Source organism: Tupaia chinensis, unplaced genomic scaffold (assembly GCF_000334495.1).
Source record: "Tupaia chinensis unplaced genomic scaffold, TupChi_1.0 Scaffold000292_1, whole genome shotgun sequence".
Taxonomy (NCBI): Eukaryota; Metazoa; Chordata; class Mammalia; order Scandentia; family Tupaiidae; genus Tupaia; species Tupaia belangeri.
In genome coordinates, this window is record NW_006159777.1 from 2,637,355 (window position 1) to 2,659,140 (window position 21,786).

At 43.9% G+C, this 21,786-nt stretch overlaps 1 protein-coding gene across 7 annotated transcripts in view; it reads left to right on the top strand.

The window, feature by feature from the left end:
- ZBTB44 (zinc finger and BTB domain containing 44) overlaps nt 1-13,811 on the top strand; it is a 27,354-nt gene extending 13,543 nt beyond the window's left edge. Inside the window, exons 3-7 of one of the 7 annotated variants that reach the window (XM_014588652.2) lie at nt 3,640-3,759; nt 4,323-4,407; nt 7,253-7,365; nt 9,067-9,367; nt 12,597-13,811. In XM_014588652.2, the coding sequence (XP_014444138.1) occupies nt 3,640-3,759; nt 4,323-4,407; nt 7,253-7,365; nt 9,067-9,367; nt 12,597-12,873 (896 nt within the window). In that variant the 3' untranslated portion in view covers nt 12,874-13,811. Of the gene's footprint in view, nt 1-3,639; nt 3,760-4,322; nt 4,408-7,201; nt 7,366-9,066; nt 9,368-12,596 lie in introns of all 7 variants that reach the window. The other 6 variants (XM_014588653.2, XM_006150637.3, XM_006150638.3 and 3 more) reach the window with 6 other exon arrangements.
- The last annotated feature ends 7,975 nt before the right edge of the window (nt 13,812-21,786 follow it).

The following is a 21,786-nucleotide window of genomic DNA, read 5'->3' on the forward strand; positions in this document are numbered from 1 at the left end:
AGAAGAAGAACAGGCCAGCAGCAGAAGACTGACTACATACCATCAGGGACCAGTAGGGGGTAGGATGGGGAGCCAGGAAGAGTGGGTGCAGTTGAGGATGAGTGCCCTGTGTACTGTGGGAGAGCTCTGCATGTCTCCGTGTGAGAGAGCACGGCCTGGTAACTTGTCCTTGACGGTTGCCACGAGTTCTCAAGAAATGGAATAAATTATAGTGAGTATTCTAAGACGGCAAGGCAAAATGTAACCCTGTCACAACTGTTCCAGCACAGATGATTAAAGTAAGTTTGGGTGCCTTAAAAGGGATTTGATTAGTATTTTGAAAAACTTAAGTGGAAAATATACTTGTTTCCTAATGTCAGCAAATTTGGCTGTTCCAAAGGAGAAAACAAATACTGGATTGTAAATTTTCCTGAGGAGGAAATTTCATCCATTGTGTCTCTTAATAAGTGATGTTTACTTATTAAATGTTCACATATCCATGGTATTATTCAAACTGTTAATGTGTTTTAATTTTTGTTAAAATATGATAACCAGGGCCGGCAGGTGGTGTGGTGGTTAAAGGCGCTGGATTCCCACATGGCCAACTGCAGTTTGAGTCCCGGACTGGGTGACTTCCTTTCTCACTTTTCCTTTCTCTCTCTCTCTGTCTCTGGTCAAATTAAATAGTAATAAGAAAAATAAAAATATTTTTAAGAAAATAATATGGTAACCAAGAGTTTGCTAGTAAGGGACTGGACCATTTGAAGGCTCAGATTTGTTCACTTGGTACACCATGGCTTTATTGCAGACAGTAAAGAGATCGGTAGCGTTCATTCTCCAGCAAGAGCAGGCTGGGTGGTCTGCATTCACTATCCCACAACAGAAAACAAATTCTAGATTTTTTAAATGTTACCTTAAAGGTATTTGAAAAACTGGAAAGATGATAAAAGAATTGCTAGGTTAAATTTTTGGAGAAGCCTCACAGAGTGAGTAGATTATCAGGACACTAAAACCAGTTTTGTCTTTTGTTTTGTTTTTTTTTTAATTATTTATTATTGTTGTTATCATTTTTAATTCACCAGAGAGAGTCAGGGGGGTGGTGAGAAAGCAAGCCAGCAGGTCCAGGACTCAAACTGTGGTCTGTCATGTGGGAGTACAGCACTGCAACCACTATGCCAAAGAGATTTTTGCTGTAGGGCACGTGTACTCGCTAAAGGGACAGACAGCAAAAAATCACCCCCTGGGGGGGTATGGCCATGCCAGAATTCCTTCTCCTCCATTCTGCTCTCAGAATTCGGGGCATGCATGCACGTGTTCCTGGTGTGCATTTTAAGTCACTGGGTCTGGGACTCAAACTGCGGTCAACTACGTGGGAGTCCAGTGACGTAACTATTAAGCCATCTACTGGTCCCAAAACCAGTTTTGTCTTTAAGACATTTGCCAAAACACAGCGGACTTTGGTTCATAAGAGCAAGGGGAGCCAAAGTCCAATCCCAGTCTGAGCATGTGAAAGTGAAGTTTTGGAGCGGGTGCTCCCCTGGTTAAGGAGGGACCCAGAGGACAACCTCTTCCCCGCCCTCCAGACTCCAGGGGATGGTAGAAAAAGCTGCCTTGGCAGTGCAGACTAGAAGAAAAGGAAAAAGCGAGGAAAACCCCTGAGACATGTGGGCACCAGCCAGCCCACTTATAGGTTGACATCCTGTTGATGCCTTGTGCCTTGGCCAAGGAAGCTCAGTGAGTTGGTTTGGCTCAGGCTCCCCAGGAACCTAACAGAAGTAGGTGTAGTGTTCATCCTGACCCTCAGCAAGTCAGTCCCACAAATAAGTGTAAAGGGTAGCCACTACTGCATCAACAAACAAGACAGTTAATAAACACACACGAAGTAAATTAGGAAATAAATAACCAGAGCACACGGGAAACAAGGCAGCGGTGATCAGTGGCGTAGCTTTCAGGCATAGCCGTAAAACAGACATGCATGCTGCATAGCAGTACACAGACTTGAACAGGGATCACAAGAACAGTAAGCTGTCCAAAGTGATAGCACAGATTTGAAGGGGTAAAAAGGACTTCAAAAAGAAAAAAGTAACCCAAATTAAAATCTCAGCAAACTTTTTTTTTTTTTTTTGGAGAGGGCTTTGCTATATTGCACATGCACTCGCCAGACAGAGACAAAGAGATAGAAAGTGAGAAATCACCTCCCAGGGGGATAGCCACACTCCATTCTCCTCTCGGGATCTTGGGCACGCACGCACACGCACCTAGCGTGAGTTTTAAACCACCGGGTCCAGGACTCTAACTGCGGCTATGTGGGAGTCCAGCGACATAGCCATTATGCTAACTGCTGGTCCCAATCTCAGCAAACATTTTGACAGCAGGGTTGATTTAGAAGAGAGAGTCAGGGAATCGGAAGATAAGTTAGAAAAAATAACCTGACTGCTGCAAAGAGGTCGTCGAGACCACAGTGGAACACAAAGGTGCAGATATCGGCTTGATGGAATTCTAAGAGATGAAGAGAGTTTACCATTCCACTAGAGGCCAGCAGATCCAAAAGAAACAAACGTAGGCACAGCAAAATAGCAAATTACTATAAAAAATTTGACCTTTTTTTTTTTTTTTTTTTTTTTAATTTTTTGTTACAGTTCACTTGCACTCGCCAGAGTGAAGAAAAGTGAGAGAAGTCATGACCACGCCTCATTCGCTTCTTTATTCTCCTTCTGGGATTCTGGGCACTTACACACACAAACCCAGTGTGATTTTAAAGCCTCCAAGCCTGAGACTCAGGCATGGTCAGCTCTGGGAGGGTGGGGGTGAGTGGTGGGGCATAGTGCCTTATCCACTATGCCGCTGTTGGCCTCGGAACATCTGACTTTTTTTTTTTTTTTTTTAGAGGTTTGTTTGGGGTTTTTTGTTGTTGTTTTGCTATAGGCACATGCGCTCACCAGACAGACAAAGGGAGATAGAAAGCAAGAAGTCACCCCCCAGGGGGATGGCAACACTGCAGTCCCTTCTCCTCCATTCTCCTCTCAGTATCTTGGGCACGCACACACACGCACCCAGCATGAGTTTTAAGCCACTGGGTCCAGGACTCGAACCGTAGTCGACTACATGGGAGTCCAGCAACATAGCCATTATGCTAACTGCTGGTCCCTGTATCTGACTTTTTGATATCACAGATAGCAGAATGATGTCCTCAGTGTGCTGGGAGAAAATAACTGCCAATCTAGATTTCTACACACAGTGAAAATATCCTTTAAGAGTGAAAGTAAAATATACTTTCAAACAAAGAATTCTTTATCAATAAGTCATTGCTAAAGAAAATTCTTAAGAGTGGATTTCTGACAGGCAAAATGAGCACAATTGGAAGGTCTCATGTACAAGATCGAATGAAGGGCATAGGAAGAGGTAAATATGTGAGTAGATAGCAGTAAACATCACTCAGATAAAGGAATTCATCTGTGGGGCTTAATCAGGTCAAAGAAGTGAAAAAGTAAGTTTTAAGTTGTAGGATAGGAATGGATAAGGGATAGAGTTAAAGCTTCTAAGAGCCTTATACTATTATCCAGGAGGAAATAAAGGTTTTGATTAATTTTAGACTTTGATAAGTATGTGTCTAATTTCTAAGGTAACTGATTAATAGCAAGGTATTGTGTAATTTTCAAGCTAATGGAAGGGAGGAGACAATGATTACTACCACATGGATGCGGCAAGCTGACTCTGAACTGTATGTGGAAATGCCGAGGGCTGAGAATAGCCAGAACTTTCTGGACATAAGTGATCAAGGTACGAGGACTCGCTGTTTCTATGTTTTCAGTTACAGAGAAAGACAGCGAGGGCGGGAGAAAGCACCCTCCTCAATGAGGCATGAGCATTCCACAGTCCTTCCTTGGGGATCTGGTTTTCTTAACTGCCAGGCTATGGGGCCAGACCAGACTTTTTCATGATACCAAGATTTATTTTACAAATGGCCAACAGATGGCATGGAGGCTAAGGCACTGGATCCACATGGCCAGTTTTGCCATTCAAGTCCCAGACCCAGTGGCTTAAAAATCACAATGGGCACGTGTGTGTGCATGCCCAAAATCCCTAGAGGAGAATGGAGGAAAGGGGATTGCAGCATGGCCATGCCCCCTGGGGAGTAATTTCTCATTTTCCCTCTCTCTGGTAAGTAACAAACAAACAAAGGAAAATACAGAACACTTGTCCTTTTGATTAATAATTGACAGTATAGACACTAAGCAATATACATCCGAGACTTGGATATTTAGCTTGCAGTTAATATCTTGGCTTATTCCACCATAGAGTTGACAGCTGCTCTCGTTTTTGTTTTTTTGTTCTATTCACAGGCTCAGTAGATGAAGGTGTCACCGAGGGGTTGCCTACACTTCAGAGCACTTCCAGCACTAACGCCCATGCGGATGAGGATGACCGGTCAGTATTAACACAGGATGACTTTCCTGACAATAAGGGTGGTGCTGACAACTCCTGGTTCAGGGATTTACCTTAGAATTGTGTACGAAGTTCACTGGGACCTCAGTTGAGTATGCTTTCGAGAAAAACGAGGTAGCATCTCGCATTGTTGATTGGACCACCTGTGTAAGTTTCTCACCTAGGCCAGTGCTTCAGAACGGTACCTGTACCAAGGGTTGGCAGACTGGACCGCAGCCAGGTTCAGCCCACCACTGTTATCTGCAGGTCAGGTGTTATTGGAACACAGCCAGGCTCATTCATTTACATACGGTGTGGATGGCAGACTGCATGGTGTCTGCAAAGCCTCGGTATTTATTCTCCGGTCTGCTCTAAGTCGAGTTTGCCAGAAACCGAACTACAGAACTGGAATTTTCCAGTAGTCATCATCACATCAAACCTTCGTGCTTACATTCCCACACACATGGATGAGGGGCGTGTCAGACTCCACAAGGTCTAGCCAGAACTCTCAATTTCTGACTCCCCATCAGGGTTCCGCTTCTCCTGTTTTCTTCCCATTTCAGTGAGCAGCAGCAGCCACCCCAGGTTCTCAAGCAAAATCTCTGCAGTCTCGCTTCCTTCACCACTCCCTATTTTCTCTCCCCATTTGTAATTTTTTTTTTTTAAGTTTTTGCCTTAGGGTGCATGTGCTCACTGGAGAGAGAGGCAGACAGAGACAGCGAGAGGGAAGGTGAGAAATCAGCCTCTGGGGGATGGCCACTTCCACAGTCTCTTCTCCATTCTCCTCCTGGAATCTTGAGCGGGCCCACACACACGGCCAGCATGATTTTTAAGCTGCCGGATCCAGGACTCAAATTGCAAGTCCTACTCCCAGCAGAGCTCTTGAGTCTGTCCACTTTCCCTCTCTGTGCTATAGGGCCACCCTACCCTAAGTCACCATCATCTTGTGCTTTGACCACTGTAGTAGCCTTCAAAACTAACCCAAGTTCATTCCTCCCCTGCTCTAAGTCCTTTTCCATGGAGCAGCTGAAGGCATTTTTTTTCTTTATTAAGTCACATTGTAACACTATCTTAAACTATAGATTGTTAATAGTCTCCATTCATAGTGAAAATCTGATCAACTTACTATGCCTTCTAGAACCTCCACTGCGGGGCTTCTGTTGGACTCCATTCAGACTCTCTTCCCTCTCACCACCTTGGCCTGCGCTCTGTTCCTGAGGTGCCCATGCTCGCTCCTGCCTTTAGGCCTTTCTGTCACTGTAGGACTTGTCTCCACCTGAAGTGCCTTCTCCTTGATGCTCATGCTGCTGGTACCTTGACCTTGGGATCAAGTCTCAGGGCCTCTCCTGACCACTGATCTAAAGCATCACCCAATCACTATTGGATCCTCATTTTAACTCCGTTTTCTGATGGTGTTTTTCATTATTTTTCTCTCACCACTGAATATGAACTCCACTGAATGATTGAATTCCCCTTGATGGAGAGTCCAGAAAGGTCTTCAGAATTGTTTTTATTGAAAACTTGGATTCAAGGGACCCAAACATAACATCCTTTTTTTTTTGGAGAGATTTTTTGCTATAGGGCGCGTGCGCTTGCCAGACAGACAGAGAGAGAAATAAGAGACAGAAGGCAAGAAATCACCCCCCCAGGGAGGATGGTCACGTCGCAATCCCTTCTCTTCCATTCTCCTCTCGGGATCTTGGGCACGCACGCACACGCGCCCAGCGTGAGTTTTAAGCCACCAGGTCCGGGACGCGAACCACAGTCGACTACGTGGGAGTCCAGCGACATAGCCATTACACTAACTGCTGGTTCCCGATCCTATTGTTGAGGATATTATGGACCAGAGCCATTTGGATGAGTTAATGAAAGCATAAGCCAGCAGAAATGAGATCCTCAGATCCCATCATTTCCAGTATGAATCAGGCCATCTGTGTTGGAGACTGTTGAGCAGTAGGGAGGTCGAGACAGAATGTGTGCCCCTTCCCCTTGAGCTCAGTTGGTTTTAGGGGAGGAGAATGTTGAAGATAGACAAGCAGAAAATTGTGAGTGATCTGTAGAGAGCTCTGTTGCTTTGCATAAGAGGGAACCATCCTAAACCACTGGCATACCAACAAGGGCTTCCACAAGGAAAATGTGGATTTTTAAAACTACATTTTGTAAAAAGAGTAGGCCTTAGCAAGGTGAAGAAGGGAGGCAAGTAGAGAATACCAATCGTGCAAAGGCATGGCATAAAGAGATTACGGCACAGGGAAGGGACTGTCTGGTGTGGAGCTCGTGTGGGGAGAAGTGAGGCTCGAAGGGGGTGCAGAGTTCTGTGCATGACAAGGCTGACACGTGAACCTTGCACAGGTGTTCAAACTTTTTTCCGAGGAAACAGCCATTGCAGGATTTAGACCAGGGACTGGCTGAATCAGAGCAGATACTGTAATATGGTGAGGAAGGTGAATTAGAGGGAGTTGTGGAGCTGAAAAGAGTTATTTTCTCCGATGTTCATTGCTGAGGGCCTGGGCTAAAAAGCAGAAGTAGAAAGGGACAGGCTAGGTCAAGGCTATCCTGTGGAAAAGAGCTTATGGTCTGTGTCCTGTGGTCACATGTTCATGCTTTGTTTAAGATGCTGGCAGTGCTGGGCCATGCCTTTTTCATAGGATGATGAGTGAGACTTGTGTCCAAACAGTTAACTGTCTGAAGAAGTTTTAAAGTGTGCTATTTTGTGCTTATTTAACGATGACCTGCAGAAATGTTTATTCAACTTAAAAATTAGAGCCTGCTTGCCTTCTTTGGTCTGTTTTTTTAGATTGGAAAATGTTCAGTATCCCTACCAACTCTACATTGCTCCTTCCACCAGCAGTACAGAACGACCAAGTCCAAACGGCCCAGACAGGCCTTTCCAATGTCCAACCTGTGGGGTGCGATTCACCCGCATTCAGAACCTGAAGCAGCACATGCTCATCCACTCAGGTAACGTCGTAAGTGAGCGCTCGCAGGCACTTCATTACGGGGTCCCAGCTAACATTTAAATGCAGGTGTGTTCGCATTAGAAGAGGAAGAATACTGTGAGAAGTCAGGTGAGAGCAGAGTAGCTTAGGTCTGTGCCTGAAAGGGTCTGTGGTCAGAAAGCTGTTTGCTTAACAGATTGGGTCGTCCGAGAAGTAGGGATGCATTTTTGCACAGAATGCAGAAAAATGCATCATGACTTTCCCGATGACCCAACATTTGCCACAGGAGAAGTCTTCTAGTTAACACTTAGCAGTAGTATGTAATATGTAAAGAAAAACATGGGCATATGAGGTGTGCATTTACATATGAGATTAAAAAAGTATGAACACAGATAGTAAGCAGATGGGGTCAAGAGTATATGTGAATGTTTGTAGCATTCTTCTTGTAACTTTATAGTTTGAAGTTATTTCCAAGTTTTCTTTAATTTTAATATTTTGTTCTTAATTTTAATTTGACAGTCCTAAATTCCTCTGTGTCCTGATCAGTCAGGTTTGTAGTGCTGTAGGATACTACCGCGAGAGTGCAGTGCTTAGGGTACGCCACGGGAGTTAGTGCTTAGGGTACACCATGGGGGTCGGCAGTTAGGGTACACCACAGGGGTTGGCACTTAGGGTACACCACAGGGGTCAGTGCTATAGGGTACACCACGGGGGTCGGCGCTTAGGGTACACCACGGGAGTGCAGTGCTTAGGGTACACCACGAGGGTCAGTGCCATAGGGTACACCACGGGGGTCAGTGCTATAGGGTACACCATGGGGTTTGGTGCTTAGGTACAACGTGGGGGTCGGCGCTTAGGGTACACCACGGGAGTCAGTGCTATAGGGTACACCACAGGGGTCAGCGCTTAGGGTACACCATGGGAGCGCGGTGCCATAGTAGATATCTGGGGAAAAGTGCGGAACAGACTTGAAATTCAACTTCTGTGATCACATGAAGGTGACAGGATTATTGTGGGTTGAACACTGACCTCTGATGGGTCAAAGGTCATTGCTGTTTTCAGGGCCTTACTTTCCCTTTGTAGATAAGTCCAATAGTCTTGTCTTAACGCCAGTTCTCTGTGACTTAGTTAAATCTATAGATGGTGTTTTAAAATAATTTTTCTTTCTTTTTTTCCCAAAACTCTGATAATGAACTTGAAGAGACTATTAGTACGCTTGTAATTCCCTTACTAATGTCTATCAGTATGACATTGCAAGCTAGCCAGAATGACAGTCCATCACATGATGGTTCTGTCATGGTTACTGCGTCCAGGTTTTCCTCTTTCTTCCCTTTTTTCTGAGTAGGGAGCATGGGAGTGGGCACTGATCGCTTCCATGCCTTGTTCTGAGCAGTGCAGCGAGGCAGTAAGTGCTGTCGCAGAGGGTGGTTCTGTCTAAGTGCTGTGATTAAGTCGTATCCCCAAGTCTATGGGGTAGACTGTTCAGAATACTCAAAACCAGTTGCAGCCTATGTTACCTAGTCTCTTCCTTCCTGGCCTGCACTACTGACTTTCCATGCATTTTGCTCCTTTTCTGAAATGCTGCATTCAAATAAGTGTTTGCTGGTGGTTTTTGTCATTTCAGATTATCTATTGCTGCCAAGTTAGAGTACAAAAATGTGTGAGGTTTTATGATCTTCCAATTTGTGGTTTTTTAGATGTTTTGTTTTGGTTTGTTTTGTAGGAATTAAACCATTTCAGTGTGACCGCTGTGGGAAAAAGTTCACCAGGGCTTACTCACTAAAGATGCATCGCCTAAAGCATGAAGGTAAACGCTGTTTCCGGTGCCAGATATGTAGTGCCACTTTCACTTCCTTCGGGGAATATAAACACCACATGAGGGTTTCCCGGCACATTATCCGCAAGCCTCGGATTTACGAGTGCAAAACATGTGGCGCCATGTTCACCAACTCTGGAAATTTAATCGTGCACCTGAGGAGTCTGAACCATGAAGCATCAGAGCTAGCAAACTACTTCCAGAGCAGGTGAGGTGCACGACGGGAACCCAGCCAGGAAACTGCTCTCTAAACTCTCTCTCCTGCTTGTAGGGCAGCCTGCGGTGGTTTTTTAAATCAGATTGCCAGCTAATGCATCGCATTCACTTTAAATTCCCACTGTCCATACTCTTATCTCTTAATCTGATATTATTTTGCTGAATCTTCTAAGTATATACAATTATAAATATTTATATAGTTGGTATTCAAAGTATTTTCCTACTTAAGTAGACCACTTATCCTCTTGATTTTTTTTTTTTAATAATAAAAGGTTAATTTCATTGTAGATCTTAAATAGATTTTATTGGACAATTTGCCACGTCAGATGGTACTTAATGATAATTGAATTACTTCAAACTCTGATGTTAGTGCAATTCTTGACCACTCCTCTCTTTTTTATGTTTCTCGCTATAGAGTGCATATGCTCACCAGAGGGAAAGTGATGAATCACCCCTTCGGGAATGGCCGTGCTGTGATCCCTTCTCTATTCTCAGGATTTGGGGCATGCATGTACGCACACACACCCAGAGTGATTTTCAAGCTGCTAGGTCCAGGACTTGAGCTGCCATTGGCCATGTGGAAATCCATTGCCTTAACCACCATGCTACCTGCTAGCCCTACTTCTCTACTTAAAAAAAAAAAATCAGTGTAAAGGAGTGTCCATTTACTAATAAGAAAGAAATTCTGACAACAACTACATGGTTATAATTCTTTAGATCAAACGAGGTCTTTCCTATCTTCTTTCAGTTTAGAGCACCATGCTTTTAACGTTTAAAACTTGTAGTAGAGTTACCTTTTTAATTTATAGAGTATTGAAGGAAATCAGGTTTAGTTCTAACTCTGCCTCTAATTACTGTTGACAGATGAAGACACTTGAAACTTAGAGAAACATAAAATGTAAGTTTTAAATGAGATGGTTTCTAAGATCTCCCCTAGATACAGTTCTTTTGTCTGCTTTTTCAATACTTTATAAGCTTTATCCTACCTCTAGAAATCCTTAGTTTCTTATAAAATGAAATCTCCCTAAATCCTTGCCTTTTTTTTTTTTTTTTTTTATTGCTGGAGGATCCATCCACTCACTAGAGACAAAAAGAGCCCACGCACCCACCAGTGGGATACAGCTGTCCTGCAGTTCTCCGGTCTCTGTTTCTTGGTTCTGTCAGGATTTGGGCATACAGAGCACGTAACTGCTGCACCACAGAGCTGGCCCAATCCTCACATTTTAAATCACCTTTCTTTATAAAACTGGAATTTTCAATAAATTCCAAATTATTCCTGCATGGATTTTGGTTTTCCTGTTAATCTAGACATTTATTTTGTTAACTCTAAAGAAAATATAAGGGTGTTGGGGGCCAGCAGGTGACGTAGTGGATAAGACTCTGGACACTCCCACATGACCAACCATGGTTCAAGTCCCAGACCTGGTGGCTTGCTTTCTCACTTCTCTCTCTCTCTGGTCAAAATTTAAAAATAAATGAATGAATAAATAAAAATTTTTTTAAAAGAAAAGAAAATATAGAGGTGACCCCTGGCAGCCTGAGACACACCAAGCACGTGTTTGCACATGTCCAGAATCCCAGCCAGATGGAGAAGTGGAGAGGGGTTACAGTGGGGGCCACACCCCACTGGGGTGCTTTCTCATTCTCCCTCTGTCTCTGACAGTGCTTCGCCCTCTGGCAGTTAAAATGTAAACATATGCTTACCAAAGGGAGATGGGAGAAAACATGCCCCCAACGGGATGGTTGCACTGCATTCCATCTTCCTCCAGTGTCCCCTCCTTTCGGGGTTTTTGACACTCACTCACCTAGTATGATTTGTTAAGCCAGCAGACTAAGACTGAAAACCGTGAGATTGGCAGTGAGATTCAGCTCCCTTAACCCCCAAGCCATAGGCGACCCCAGATATATTTAACATAGGTTTTAGTATTGGAGATGTGTGGTTGTCAGATCATCGAGCCCAGTTATAGTCCCATTTAGCCTCTTTTGTTCAGGACTGGAGTGTTCCAGTGAACCACTCCCACTCTCCATGTCTTCCCTGTACAAGTCCTACATCCTCCTAATACCTGGCGACTGTTTTGGAAAATATCTTAGGTCATTTTCAGTTGAGCAGATTTTGACTTTTTTTTTCACTAATACTGAACAATCAAATTATAAAATAACCTTATGAAATGTATGAGTCACTGGTAGTCTAGTATAATGAACGTCATCCAGTAATAAAGATCCATGTAAAACACCTAGGGCTAGGGCCAGAAGCTGGCATGGGGGTTAAGGCACTGGATCCCACATGGCTGGTGCAGAGTTGCCAGTGGCTTGAAAATACGCCGGGCTCATGTGCGTGTGCGCCAGATCCCAAAAGGAGAGTAGGGGAGGGGATGATGGCCACAGCAGCACGGCAGTCGTCCCCACCTCTGTGTGTGTGTGTGGGGGTGATTTCTCACTTCCCCTCTCTGGTGAGCATACTAGAGCAAAAATAAATAAGTAAATAAATAGAATACCCAGTAAGCTATTTCATGTTTATTATTTTAACTACCAAAAAATGCTCATAGTGGAAAACACAGAAACATAGAGACGGAACTAAAAATCTGTTCTGATCCCACTAGCGGAAAGTGCCTGCTATCTAAGTGCTGGCCTGTCTGCTCACATTGCTGTGGTGTCAGTGGTTACCTTCTGAGGACTGGCGTATAACTGTCTCAAGCCGCTCATTCAGACTCTGACCCACAGACAATCTACACTATTTTCATAAACCACATCTAACTGCAGGGTATACAGAAATTATTTTCTACACTTTCAACTTTATGTAGTAGATTATGTACAAGGTCATTTTTGCGTCAAGACTTAGTTTCTCAACTAACATATGCAGTTAGTAATAAGATTCTAGAGTAGTACACCTCTCGGTGTATAATCCAAGGACAGTTAAGCACTTCAGTTATTCAAGTGTCCCTTGCTACTTAGTACTTGTTTTGTCTATAGGAACTTACCTCCTCAGAACCAGAAAGGAAGTCACAGTCGGTCTTACGTGACGGTGTAGAGACAATACACTTGGTCCTGACGATGGCTTTGGTTCATATTAGGAAGGTTAATAAGTTGAAGTTTCTGAGTTTAATGTACATTGAAGAATTAGGGAAAAGTCCCAGTCTTGTCTTACAGGTCCAATCTTGTAATAGTAACTTACTCTGTTACTGGCTTGGAAATTAACTGCTCCCCCTTTGCCTCTTACCTAGTGATTTCCTAGTACCGGACTACTTAAACCAGGAGCAAGAAGAGACCCTTGTTCAGTACGACCTTGGAGAACACGGTTTGGAGAGCAGCTCCTCTGTTCAGATGCCTGTGATTTCACAGGTCTCCTCAACCCAGAACTGCGAGAGCGCTTTCCCCTTGGGGGCTCTCGGCGGGCTGACAGAAAAGGAGGAAGATGCACCTGAGCCGCCGAAGGCCAGTGCTTGTGCCGAGGCAGCCAGAGAGGACCCCCAAGGCAGAGCTGTCATCCATAACCATTGAGTAATGTGTGGCTTGGCTTCGTTTTTGGTTTTTGGAAAGTGCCTGTGCTTGGTCTTGTATATTTACATTAATTTTTAAAACAGAAAAAGGGTTTGGGAAAGAACTTCCCCCTTTTACTTTGTAAGCCCTACAACTGATATTTTATTTTTCCTAGTGAGAGATCGCTTCTGTAAGTACACAGTAGCATGACGTTGAAGCATAACAGAAACTGGGGCTGGAGAGCCGCTGCCCTATCCCAGTTTCTTCTTCAGTGTTCAAAGTAGGCTAACACCACGTTTTAGGAAAAGAACTCAGAAGGCGATTGTCTTTCCTGAGATGAAGGGTACCGGAGAAGCAGGTTATGAAGCAAAGGTTGACAGACGGCCTGAGGAGATGTTTACTCTTACACACAGAATGTTGTATATTTTGTAAAGCCTGTTGTTTTGGAAGTATTTATGGTGAGCATTCTTAAAAATTACTGGCGTGAATACTTCTAAAATCCAGTAAACTCTTCTTTTAAGCTTTGTCGTTTTTGTTACGGTTTTCCTTGGTGAGAATTTGGTATGGGCTAGGCATTTCCTGTTCCCTCTAGTGCCACTCCAGAGGCAGAGCCAGGACTGCCCGTAGTCCAGCTGTGGAAGAAGTGCCCAAGACGGAGAGTGACGTATGTCTGTATGTCAGTCCTGGCCTCGCAGAACTCTCTGAGCACTGCTTCGCTGACTGAAAGCGATGGCTGCCTGGTCTTGGAGCAGCAGTGCTGGCTCAGTAGACCACTGCCCGGTGGGTCTCCCCGTGCCCCATCGCACTGTTCGCGCCCAGACCAGTGTGCCGCCACGTCCGTGGAAACTGCTGGAGATAGTCTGTATTTTACATGTGAGGTTATGCACTGTGAGGCTGTTTCTATTGTGCTGTTTTGGACAAAATAAAGAATTGTCTGTTGAGGCTGTGTTCTTAACCCAGCTAAGATTGTTTACAAAATCTCCTGTGACAGTGATTACGTGTCCTTGTCCCCAAATATTTTTTAGACATTGCCAAGTTTATTAAAAGCAGTTACTATAGTTTTCACACAATGTAAGCAATAATGTAAAAGAAAGAAGAGGCAATGCAAATATTTTTTAGACATTGCCAAGTTTATTAAAAGCAGTTACTATAGTTTTCACACAATGTAAGCAATAATGTAAAAGAAAGAAGAGGCAATGCAATGATCGTTTATGACTCATAAATCTGAGAAGAGAAAATTATTAAAATTAACTAAAAACTTTCAGTTAATGGGTATTACCTTTTTTTGTTACTTAAAAAAATGAAACTTCCTGTGTCGTGGCCGAAATGTGTTGCTGCCCTAGACGAGGATGCACATGTCACCTGTTGACCTTGATCCTAACTATCCATGAGTCCATGAATGAGGAACTTCCAAGTAGTTTTTTTTAAAAATCTTTATATCCAAGGTTTAATGATTATGAAAGCACCTGATTGGACTAGAAAGGAGAAACAGTTATTTTTTTAGTCAAAACATAAGATCTAAATTTGTTCAGGTGCTAGACCTTACTAAAAATGTGTTTAAAGTATAGTGATTTAACTGGTCTTTTTTACAGGCTATTTCTATCACTTCTGTCCCCAGCACGTAGGAAATAACAAAGGAAACTCATTAGGATTTCTGGGGTGGAGGTTTTTCCCATTTCTACATGTATTTTGCTGTCCTTAATTTATTTCCAATTCTTTCCCTCTCGAGCCTGTATTTCCCATGTGTTCCACACGCGGGTGCATTATCTTCACGGAAATTCGCACCTACGGGGAAGATGGACTTCCAGCACTTAGGCTTCTTGACTGATGGGGTGGAGTTACTTCCTCCAGCAGACTCCGAGGCTTGTTACAGTGCCCCCATGTATAAGCTGGGGAGTTTGGGAACTTTTCTTTAGTGTCACAGTAGAGTTTGAAACCCGTCATGCCTACCATTAGATGAGTTTCGGAGTTCAATCAGGCAACATGGAGTATAGGTGAAGCTACGACCAGGAATTGTCATTGCCAGAGTTTCCAGAGTGGTGGTGTATTGTTTTGTTTTGTTTTCAGAGAACAGAAAAAATAAAAATAAAACAGGAGATAAGGGAAATAATAAGGAAAAGAAATGCAGAATTGTTGCCAAGTTTCTTGGTCATAAGTGCTTTGACTTGTCTTCTCTCTGAGAGCTCTCCATTAAGAGAGCACTGCACAAATTTGGCAGCTCTGAGGTATTCCGACCATGCTCTCAAAATGAAGGATTACCCAATCCTGGGTTTTCTTTCTCATGTAGAAACTAGGTTTTCACTGGTGATTACAAATGGCACCAATTTTGAGGTTTTCTGGGAAATGTGAATATACTGTGAAATGCACGTCAGGTTAGTTGTCCATGCCCAGACCTCGTCTCAGCAGGGTTACGAGCCAGCATTGAACATAGCGTGACCCGAACAAAGACCTTTTTCTATTTCAGCAAGGCATTGCATCTTTCTTGAACATGGTTTAAGGATGTTAATTATAGATCTGTTTTTCGGAAACAAAGCTGCAAGGGATTATTGTATATATAGGAGTATTTAGATTTATTTAAAGTTCATCTGAGAGAGATGCCTGGATGTATCATTTTACCCATATAACATGGAAAACATTGCAGAGGTGAAAGCCAGTTTCATCATCCCATCACTAGCAATGACCAGTATAACTAAGCATAAAAGCGTCCAGTTTAGAATATTTAACCATAGCTATCTTTCTTAAGGCCCGAGAGGGTAACTTTGTGATATTTAAAGGGCTTAAATTTTAGAATACAGAATGAATTGCCTTTTTTAAATCAAGCATTTTTATACAAGAAGAGCTTTTATTTTCAGTTTTTAACTGCCAAATAGGTGTGATATACTTTGGAGGTGAACCGAGATGTTTACCCATGGACCTAGATGAGGAAGCCCCTGCTGTCCCTCTTTTCATACTCAAGGGATATTCTAACAGTGGAAGCATCTGGCATGTCAGTAGTTCTGCCAGTTCAGAAGCAAAGGCTTAATGGGCTTTTTGTGCTTGCATTTTAAGTTCCTAATTTCAGTGAGACAAAATACACCAAAATATTTTAAAGCCTCATTCAGTCATTTGAGTATTTCAGCAACCATTATGGCTTAGAGGAGTTAGGTTCCATGTTATGACACATGTCCCTTGGTCTTAAACCAAAAAAAAAGAAAAAAGAAAAAATCCTTTTTGTTCAAACACTAGACCAAATGGAGTAGACTAGTCAGCACATCTGAAGTGCTTCATCTACTGGTGACTCAAGTTACCTTCTAACGACTGAGCCAGACTCTCCCAGGCTCTAAAGTGCTCTGTGGCAACCTTGGGATGCTGTACCACTAAATCTCACAGACTTTTGGTATCTTTCCTTATTTTTATTCTCTTACTCTCATAGAGGCCACTTAGCTATTTCGAAAGTTCTCAGATCGTGTTTCAGGCATCTCTGGAGACCCAGGAAGCTCGTCGTCCTGCAGGGTGACAGCAGCTCTTTGCTACAGTGTCATTCTCGTCACTCGGAGAATGAGCAGTTCTAGAATTGGAGTATTTCAGTGAGCGAGGCTTTGAGATTTCTGGAATTGGTGAACATGAGAATGACAAACTTTCATGTGGTAATTGCTCTGTTAGAATGGCTGATTTTCTAGATACTGATATTAACTGGAGAGAGAGCTAGGACAGTTCACATGTGGATGAGACAGACACAAAGTCGCTCGAGGGTAATGAATGTGACTTTCGCTCTAAGTTATTGACATAGGGTCCTTTATTTACAGTGCATTTACGGTGTGAAAGTTACTGAGAGAAGGATGTATTTTGAAGTAGTGGATCAGAATTGCAGCGATGCACAGCTCTGTCATGGTGAGTGTCCAGAAGGGATTCTTAGAGCACACTCACACTGCTTCGAACTAATATCATCTCAATTTACGTGGCTTCTTACTTCGCCTATACTTGTTTTTGTTTTGTTCTGGTTTTTGGTTTTAGGATTTTGCCATAGAGCATCTGTGCTCGTTGGAGAGAGACCGAAGGAAAGTGAGAAATCACCCCCGAGAGGATGGCCACACTGCAGTCCCTTCTCCTCCCTTCTGGGATTTTGGGCACACACGCACTCGCACCTGGCACGATTTTCAAACCGCTGGGTCTGGGTCTGGGTCTGGGTCTGAGACTCAAACTGCACTTGGCCACATGGGAGTCTAGCACCTTAACCACCACGCCACCTGCTGGCTCTGCCCAGACCTGTTTTTATCTTTCAGTTTCATTTTTGCTTAACAGAACTCGGTCACGTAGGGCATTTTTATTTGGATGACCCTCAGGAAGATGAGTTAACCAGAAGCAATAATCGCTCAGATTAAACTGAGGTGGGTTGAACCCATCCTGGGCCCAACTAAGGAACACTCTGGGTGTTTCCCTTTAGAATACAGGTAAACAGATAAAGGTAGGTCGTTGTCATCTCGTTTGAGAGAGGAGGCTGTCAGATATGGAAGAAAAACACGGAATACCAGTACCACCACTAGGCCCACTTTCTATTTCTTTATACCAAACTAACAGATATTTCCACCGTAGCGTGACGTTTATATTTTCATGTAGATAAAAAATAGTTCCACATCTTCACATGAGCCCTGCAGGGATCTCAGCCGGTGTTGGCAACTTGGTTGCGCAGTGGGAAAGATGAAACTGCCTGGATGCGGCCGGCTGCCGAGCTCCACCTTTCCTTGGGGTGGGATGTCAGCTTCCACAAATGCCACATTCTGTGTCCTGATACTCAGATGACTTGAGAGTACACACCATGAACTGAAGACAAAAACCTTTAAAAATTCTTAAGCCTGAATTTGTTTCTAATTGCAAGAAGGCACATGCACTCCCAAGAGAGACAGTGGAGAGGGGCAGGAGAAAGCGCCCCCGGACCACGGCCTTTGTCTATTGTTTCTCTGCCCTGTCAGGATTGGGGTGCACACACATCCCCTGCAGGTCCCCTGCATGCCTGGCAGGTCTTTCAAGCTGCTGGGCCAGGATTGGGTCTGCGGTCAGCCATGTAGAATGTGGCCCCCTTAACTGCTGGGCTGTGGGGTGTGGGGCCAGCCCAAAACCTAAACATTTTTTAGTTTGAAGTGCCTGGTTTCGAAAATTAGATTGATTTTTTTTTCCTTTCTTTTTCAATTTAACTAATTTGGCTAATTAAGCATAAAGCCCAGAGCTGGGTTCTTAGGACTTATTGATAAAATTGCTGCTTAATGGTTTGAGGGGTTAGTGTCGTGATTCTCAATAGATTGTCCTTGTTTTCCTAAATGCCAGTCTCAACTGTATCCAGATTTTATTTAAACAAGTTTTTTTTTAATTATCCTGTAATTGAATGTTGATGTTACCAAAGTCATCCCCTGCTGAAGAAGGGCGCATCCTCCTGCCTCGGAGCCCTCTCCTCTGGGGGCTCCCCTGCAGCAGTGGGGCTGGGGCGCTGCGAGGGAGCCCGAGTGCAGTTCTTGGAGACAGCTGCTTTCTAGAGAGAGCCTTTTTTCTATGGTTAGGTTGTGTGTGTTTTTTCTAGGAGGTTTCTTTCTATTTCAGTTACCAATTTAATTTTCAAGTTGCCAAATGCTGTGTAAAGTCTCTCATACTGAGAGTGTCCCGTCAAGGTTTTGAAAGTTGCACTGCTTATCCGTCTTCCAGGTACCTGGAGTGAGTGGCAGGTGTTGGAAGGTGTAATATCATAACCTTACTCGTTTTCTTCCTTGTACAAAGTGATGGCTTCTAATGCTTATATTTTAAGGTATTTTTTTAAAAAAAGCAACAATCCCTAATAGAGTAAAATTTGATTTTGATCCAAGCCCCAATAATATATCTAATTATTCTGTTGTTATTGGTGCCCCGACCGCAGCAGCCAGCCTGCCTGCCTCTTCGTAGGGCACCTACGGCACCTTACGTCCAACTGGGAGGGTAGTACATGGCTTCTTTGTGCCTCTGCTAGCTTTTCAAAAGCCATTTTATAAAAACCCTAGGTAGCCTATTTTAATATTTAAATATATATATTTGTGAAAGATACTTTTAAAACTGATCTTTTTTTTTTTTTTACTTTAAAATTTCTGTATTCCCATTTCTAGAGTAAATTTAAACTTTTCCAGGATTAGGAAGTGTCTTTTTCCAGAGCAGCGTAATGCAGGAAATAGACCCGAACCCAGTGGTAGGAGGAGTCGGTGTCAGTTCCAGGAGACAGCTGAAGGGGAGAGTACTGTTGTAATGTGACAGAAGTGAATTTTTACGTGAACTCGGTTTTGTTTCTGTCATTTCGTATTTGCTGCTACAGTAGCTCAGTATCTTCCAGGGCTCACATGTGAATCTAGCTCCGTTAAAAACTGGAGTACTTTCGGGCGACCAGCCGAGGGGAAAACTGCCCCATGGTCTTCCAGGCAGACGGCCGGTTGTTTTGTCTGGCCGATGCATGCTTTACGTCTGCCTACAGCCGGCAGCCCGGGGGGTGGGCGCTGACCAAACCCTAGGTAGCCTATTTTAATATTTAAATATATATATTTGTGAAAGATACTTTTAAAACTGATCTTTTTTTTTTTTTTACTTTAAAATTTCTGTATTCCCATTTCTAGAGTAAATTTAAACTTTTCCAGGATTAGGAAGTGTCTTTTTCCAGAGCAGCGTAATGCAGGAAATAGACCCGAACCCAGTGGTAGGAGGAGTCGGTGTCAGTTCCAGGAGACAGCTGAAGGGGAGAGTACTGTTGTAATGTGACAGAAGTGAATTTTTACGTGAACTCGGTTTTGTTTCTGTCATTTCATATTTGCTGCTACAGTAGCTCAGTATCTTCCAGGGCTCACATGTGAATCTAGCTCCGTTAAAAACTGGAGTACTTTCGGGCGACCAGCCGAGGGGAAAACTGCCCCATGGTCTTCCAGGCAGACGGCCGGTTGTTTTGTCTGGCCGATGCATGCTTTACGTCTGCCTACAGCCGGCAGCACGGGAGCTGGGCGCTGACCCTGCCAGTCCTCGGGTTACGGCCCTTCCTGGGCACTGGCATTCTGTGAACCTTCCTTCGAGGAAGGGCAATGCTGGGGAGAAAATGTGAATTCAGTTGCATTCGGCGGGTGTTTCTGTCTTCTCCTCTCCTAGGACTAGTACAGCTCTCACCGTACCAGTCCCCGTTCACCAGCTTCATGTCTAGCTGTCATCTCATTCAAGTATGGCTTTACTTGGTGACAGTGGCCATAGCTAAGTTACTTGGCATGTTTGACTTTTGACAGTAACAAAAATGGTTTTGGATTTTGTTTTGTTTTATTTCTAAAGTTGTATACAGTGTCAGAACTTCACGTTTTATATACTAGTATCTGGCTATTAGTATTTTATGAGAACCATAGTTTTTGGTGACTATACACACACACACACACACACACATATATTTTTGTGACTTTTTGTAAACTAAGTGCCGTTTCAACGTTACAATCATTTTTAGAGTTATTGTAATCAATGTGAATACCATGTTTTTTCAGATCTGTTCTGAGCCTCTAGTGTTTGCTTTGTGAACATTTGTGTATTGTATATATTCTGTATAGTTATATTGTACCGAAATATTAGCTTGTTTGATATAAGGAAAGTATGTATTGAGTACCTTTTTGCTAGCCTGATTGTTTAATCTTTTTAAAAAAGGTTTAAACTTTTTTTAAAAAAAATCTTTAAACTGGCCTTTATTACATGGTCACAAATAAAGTTGCAGTTAGAATGGATGGGCAGAGAAAACCTAGTTTTGAGTGTCTTTGGATAGAAACATGAAACTAAGATTTGTTTTTGTTTCTCATTAAAATATCTTATTAATGTTTTATGGAATAAGCTTTTCTGCTGCTGTTATTTAATGCTGGCCAGGAGGAATTGCTGGTGTGGGCTGCGACCGAGTGGATGAAAGAAGCTGCTGGAAGAACACATTGAGCATGTACAGCCTAGAGGGTGTAGCAGGCAACACAGGCCGTCTCCTGGCCGAGGAAGGAGCGAGGCCTAAGTGTAAAGGCCCCACAGGCACCCTCCCCTGATTGGCAGGGGTGTGGGTATGGAGGAGGCCAATAGAGGAAGCATGGTTTTTATTTAAACTTTTACATTTCCTCCCTGACCGAGAGGGGCACCCTCCACAGGGTCTCTGTGCCACGACCCTCCCACAGCCCCACAGCCCCCCTCCCCAGCACGTTCAGGCAGGCCTGGGATGCAAACCCAGGGCCTTCTCAGACGCCACCGGGATCACACGGCAGCACCTGCCCATGCAGGTCTGGTGGCCCTGCTTCCGGAGTGCTCAGTGCACTGTTTGCTGCTCCAGCCCTCTCCAGAGTCACGCTTTATTGACTGAACAGCCACTGGGGCTCTTGTAGTGAATTAAGTTTCGAGAGGAAGAGGGTGAATTTTAAGACTCGTTCTCATCCATTCAATGATTTTTTTTTGGAAGGGTTTTTGCTATAGGGCATGTGCACTCGCCAGACAGAGACAGACAGAAAGTGAGAAAGCACCTAGGGGGGGGGGGGGGGGGAAAAACACGCCACGATCCCTTCTCCATTCTCCTCTCGGGATCCTGGGCACGCACGCACACGCGCCCGGCATGAGTTTCAATCCATCGGGTCCAGGACGTGAACCACGGTTGACTACGTGGGAACCCAGCAACATAGCCATTATGCCAACTGCTGGTACCATGAGTGGGCATTTTTAACGATTCTCCCAAGTCGTTGAGGGACAGCTTAGTTTTCTGTGGCCAATACCATTTCTGGCTTCCTTTGGCAGGAAGTTGGACAGTACCCTACCCCACCCACCCGCCAGCCAGTGAGGAGCTGGCTCAAGTGAGTCCCCCCTGTGCCACCTGCCTTCTAGGAACCTGCTGGCAAAGCCCCTGTAGCACCTGACAAGGAGGGTCCCAACCCAGCCCTTGCAGGGCATTGGGAGTGAGGGGTG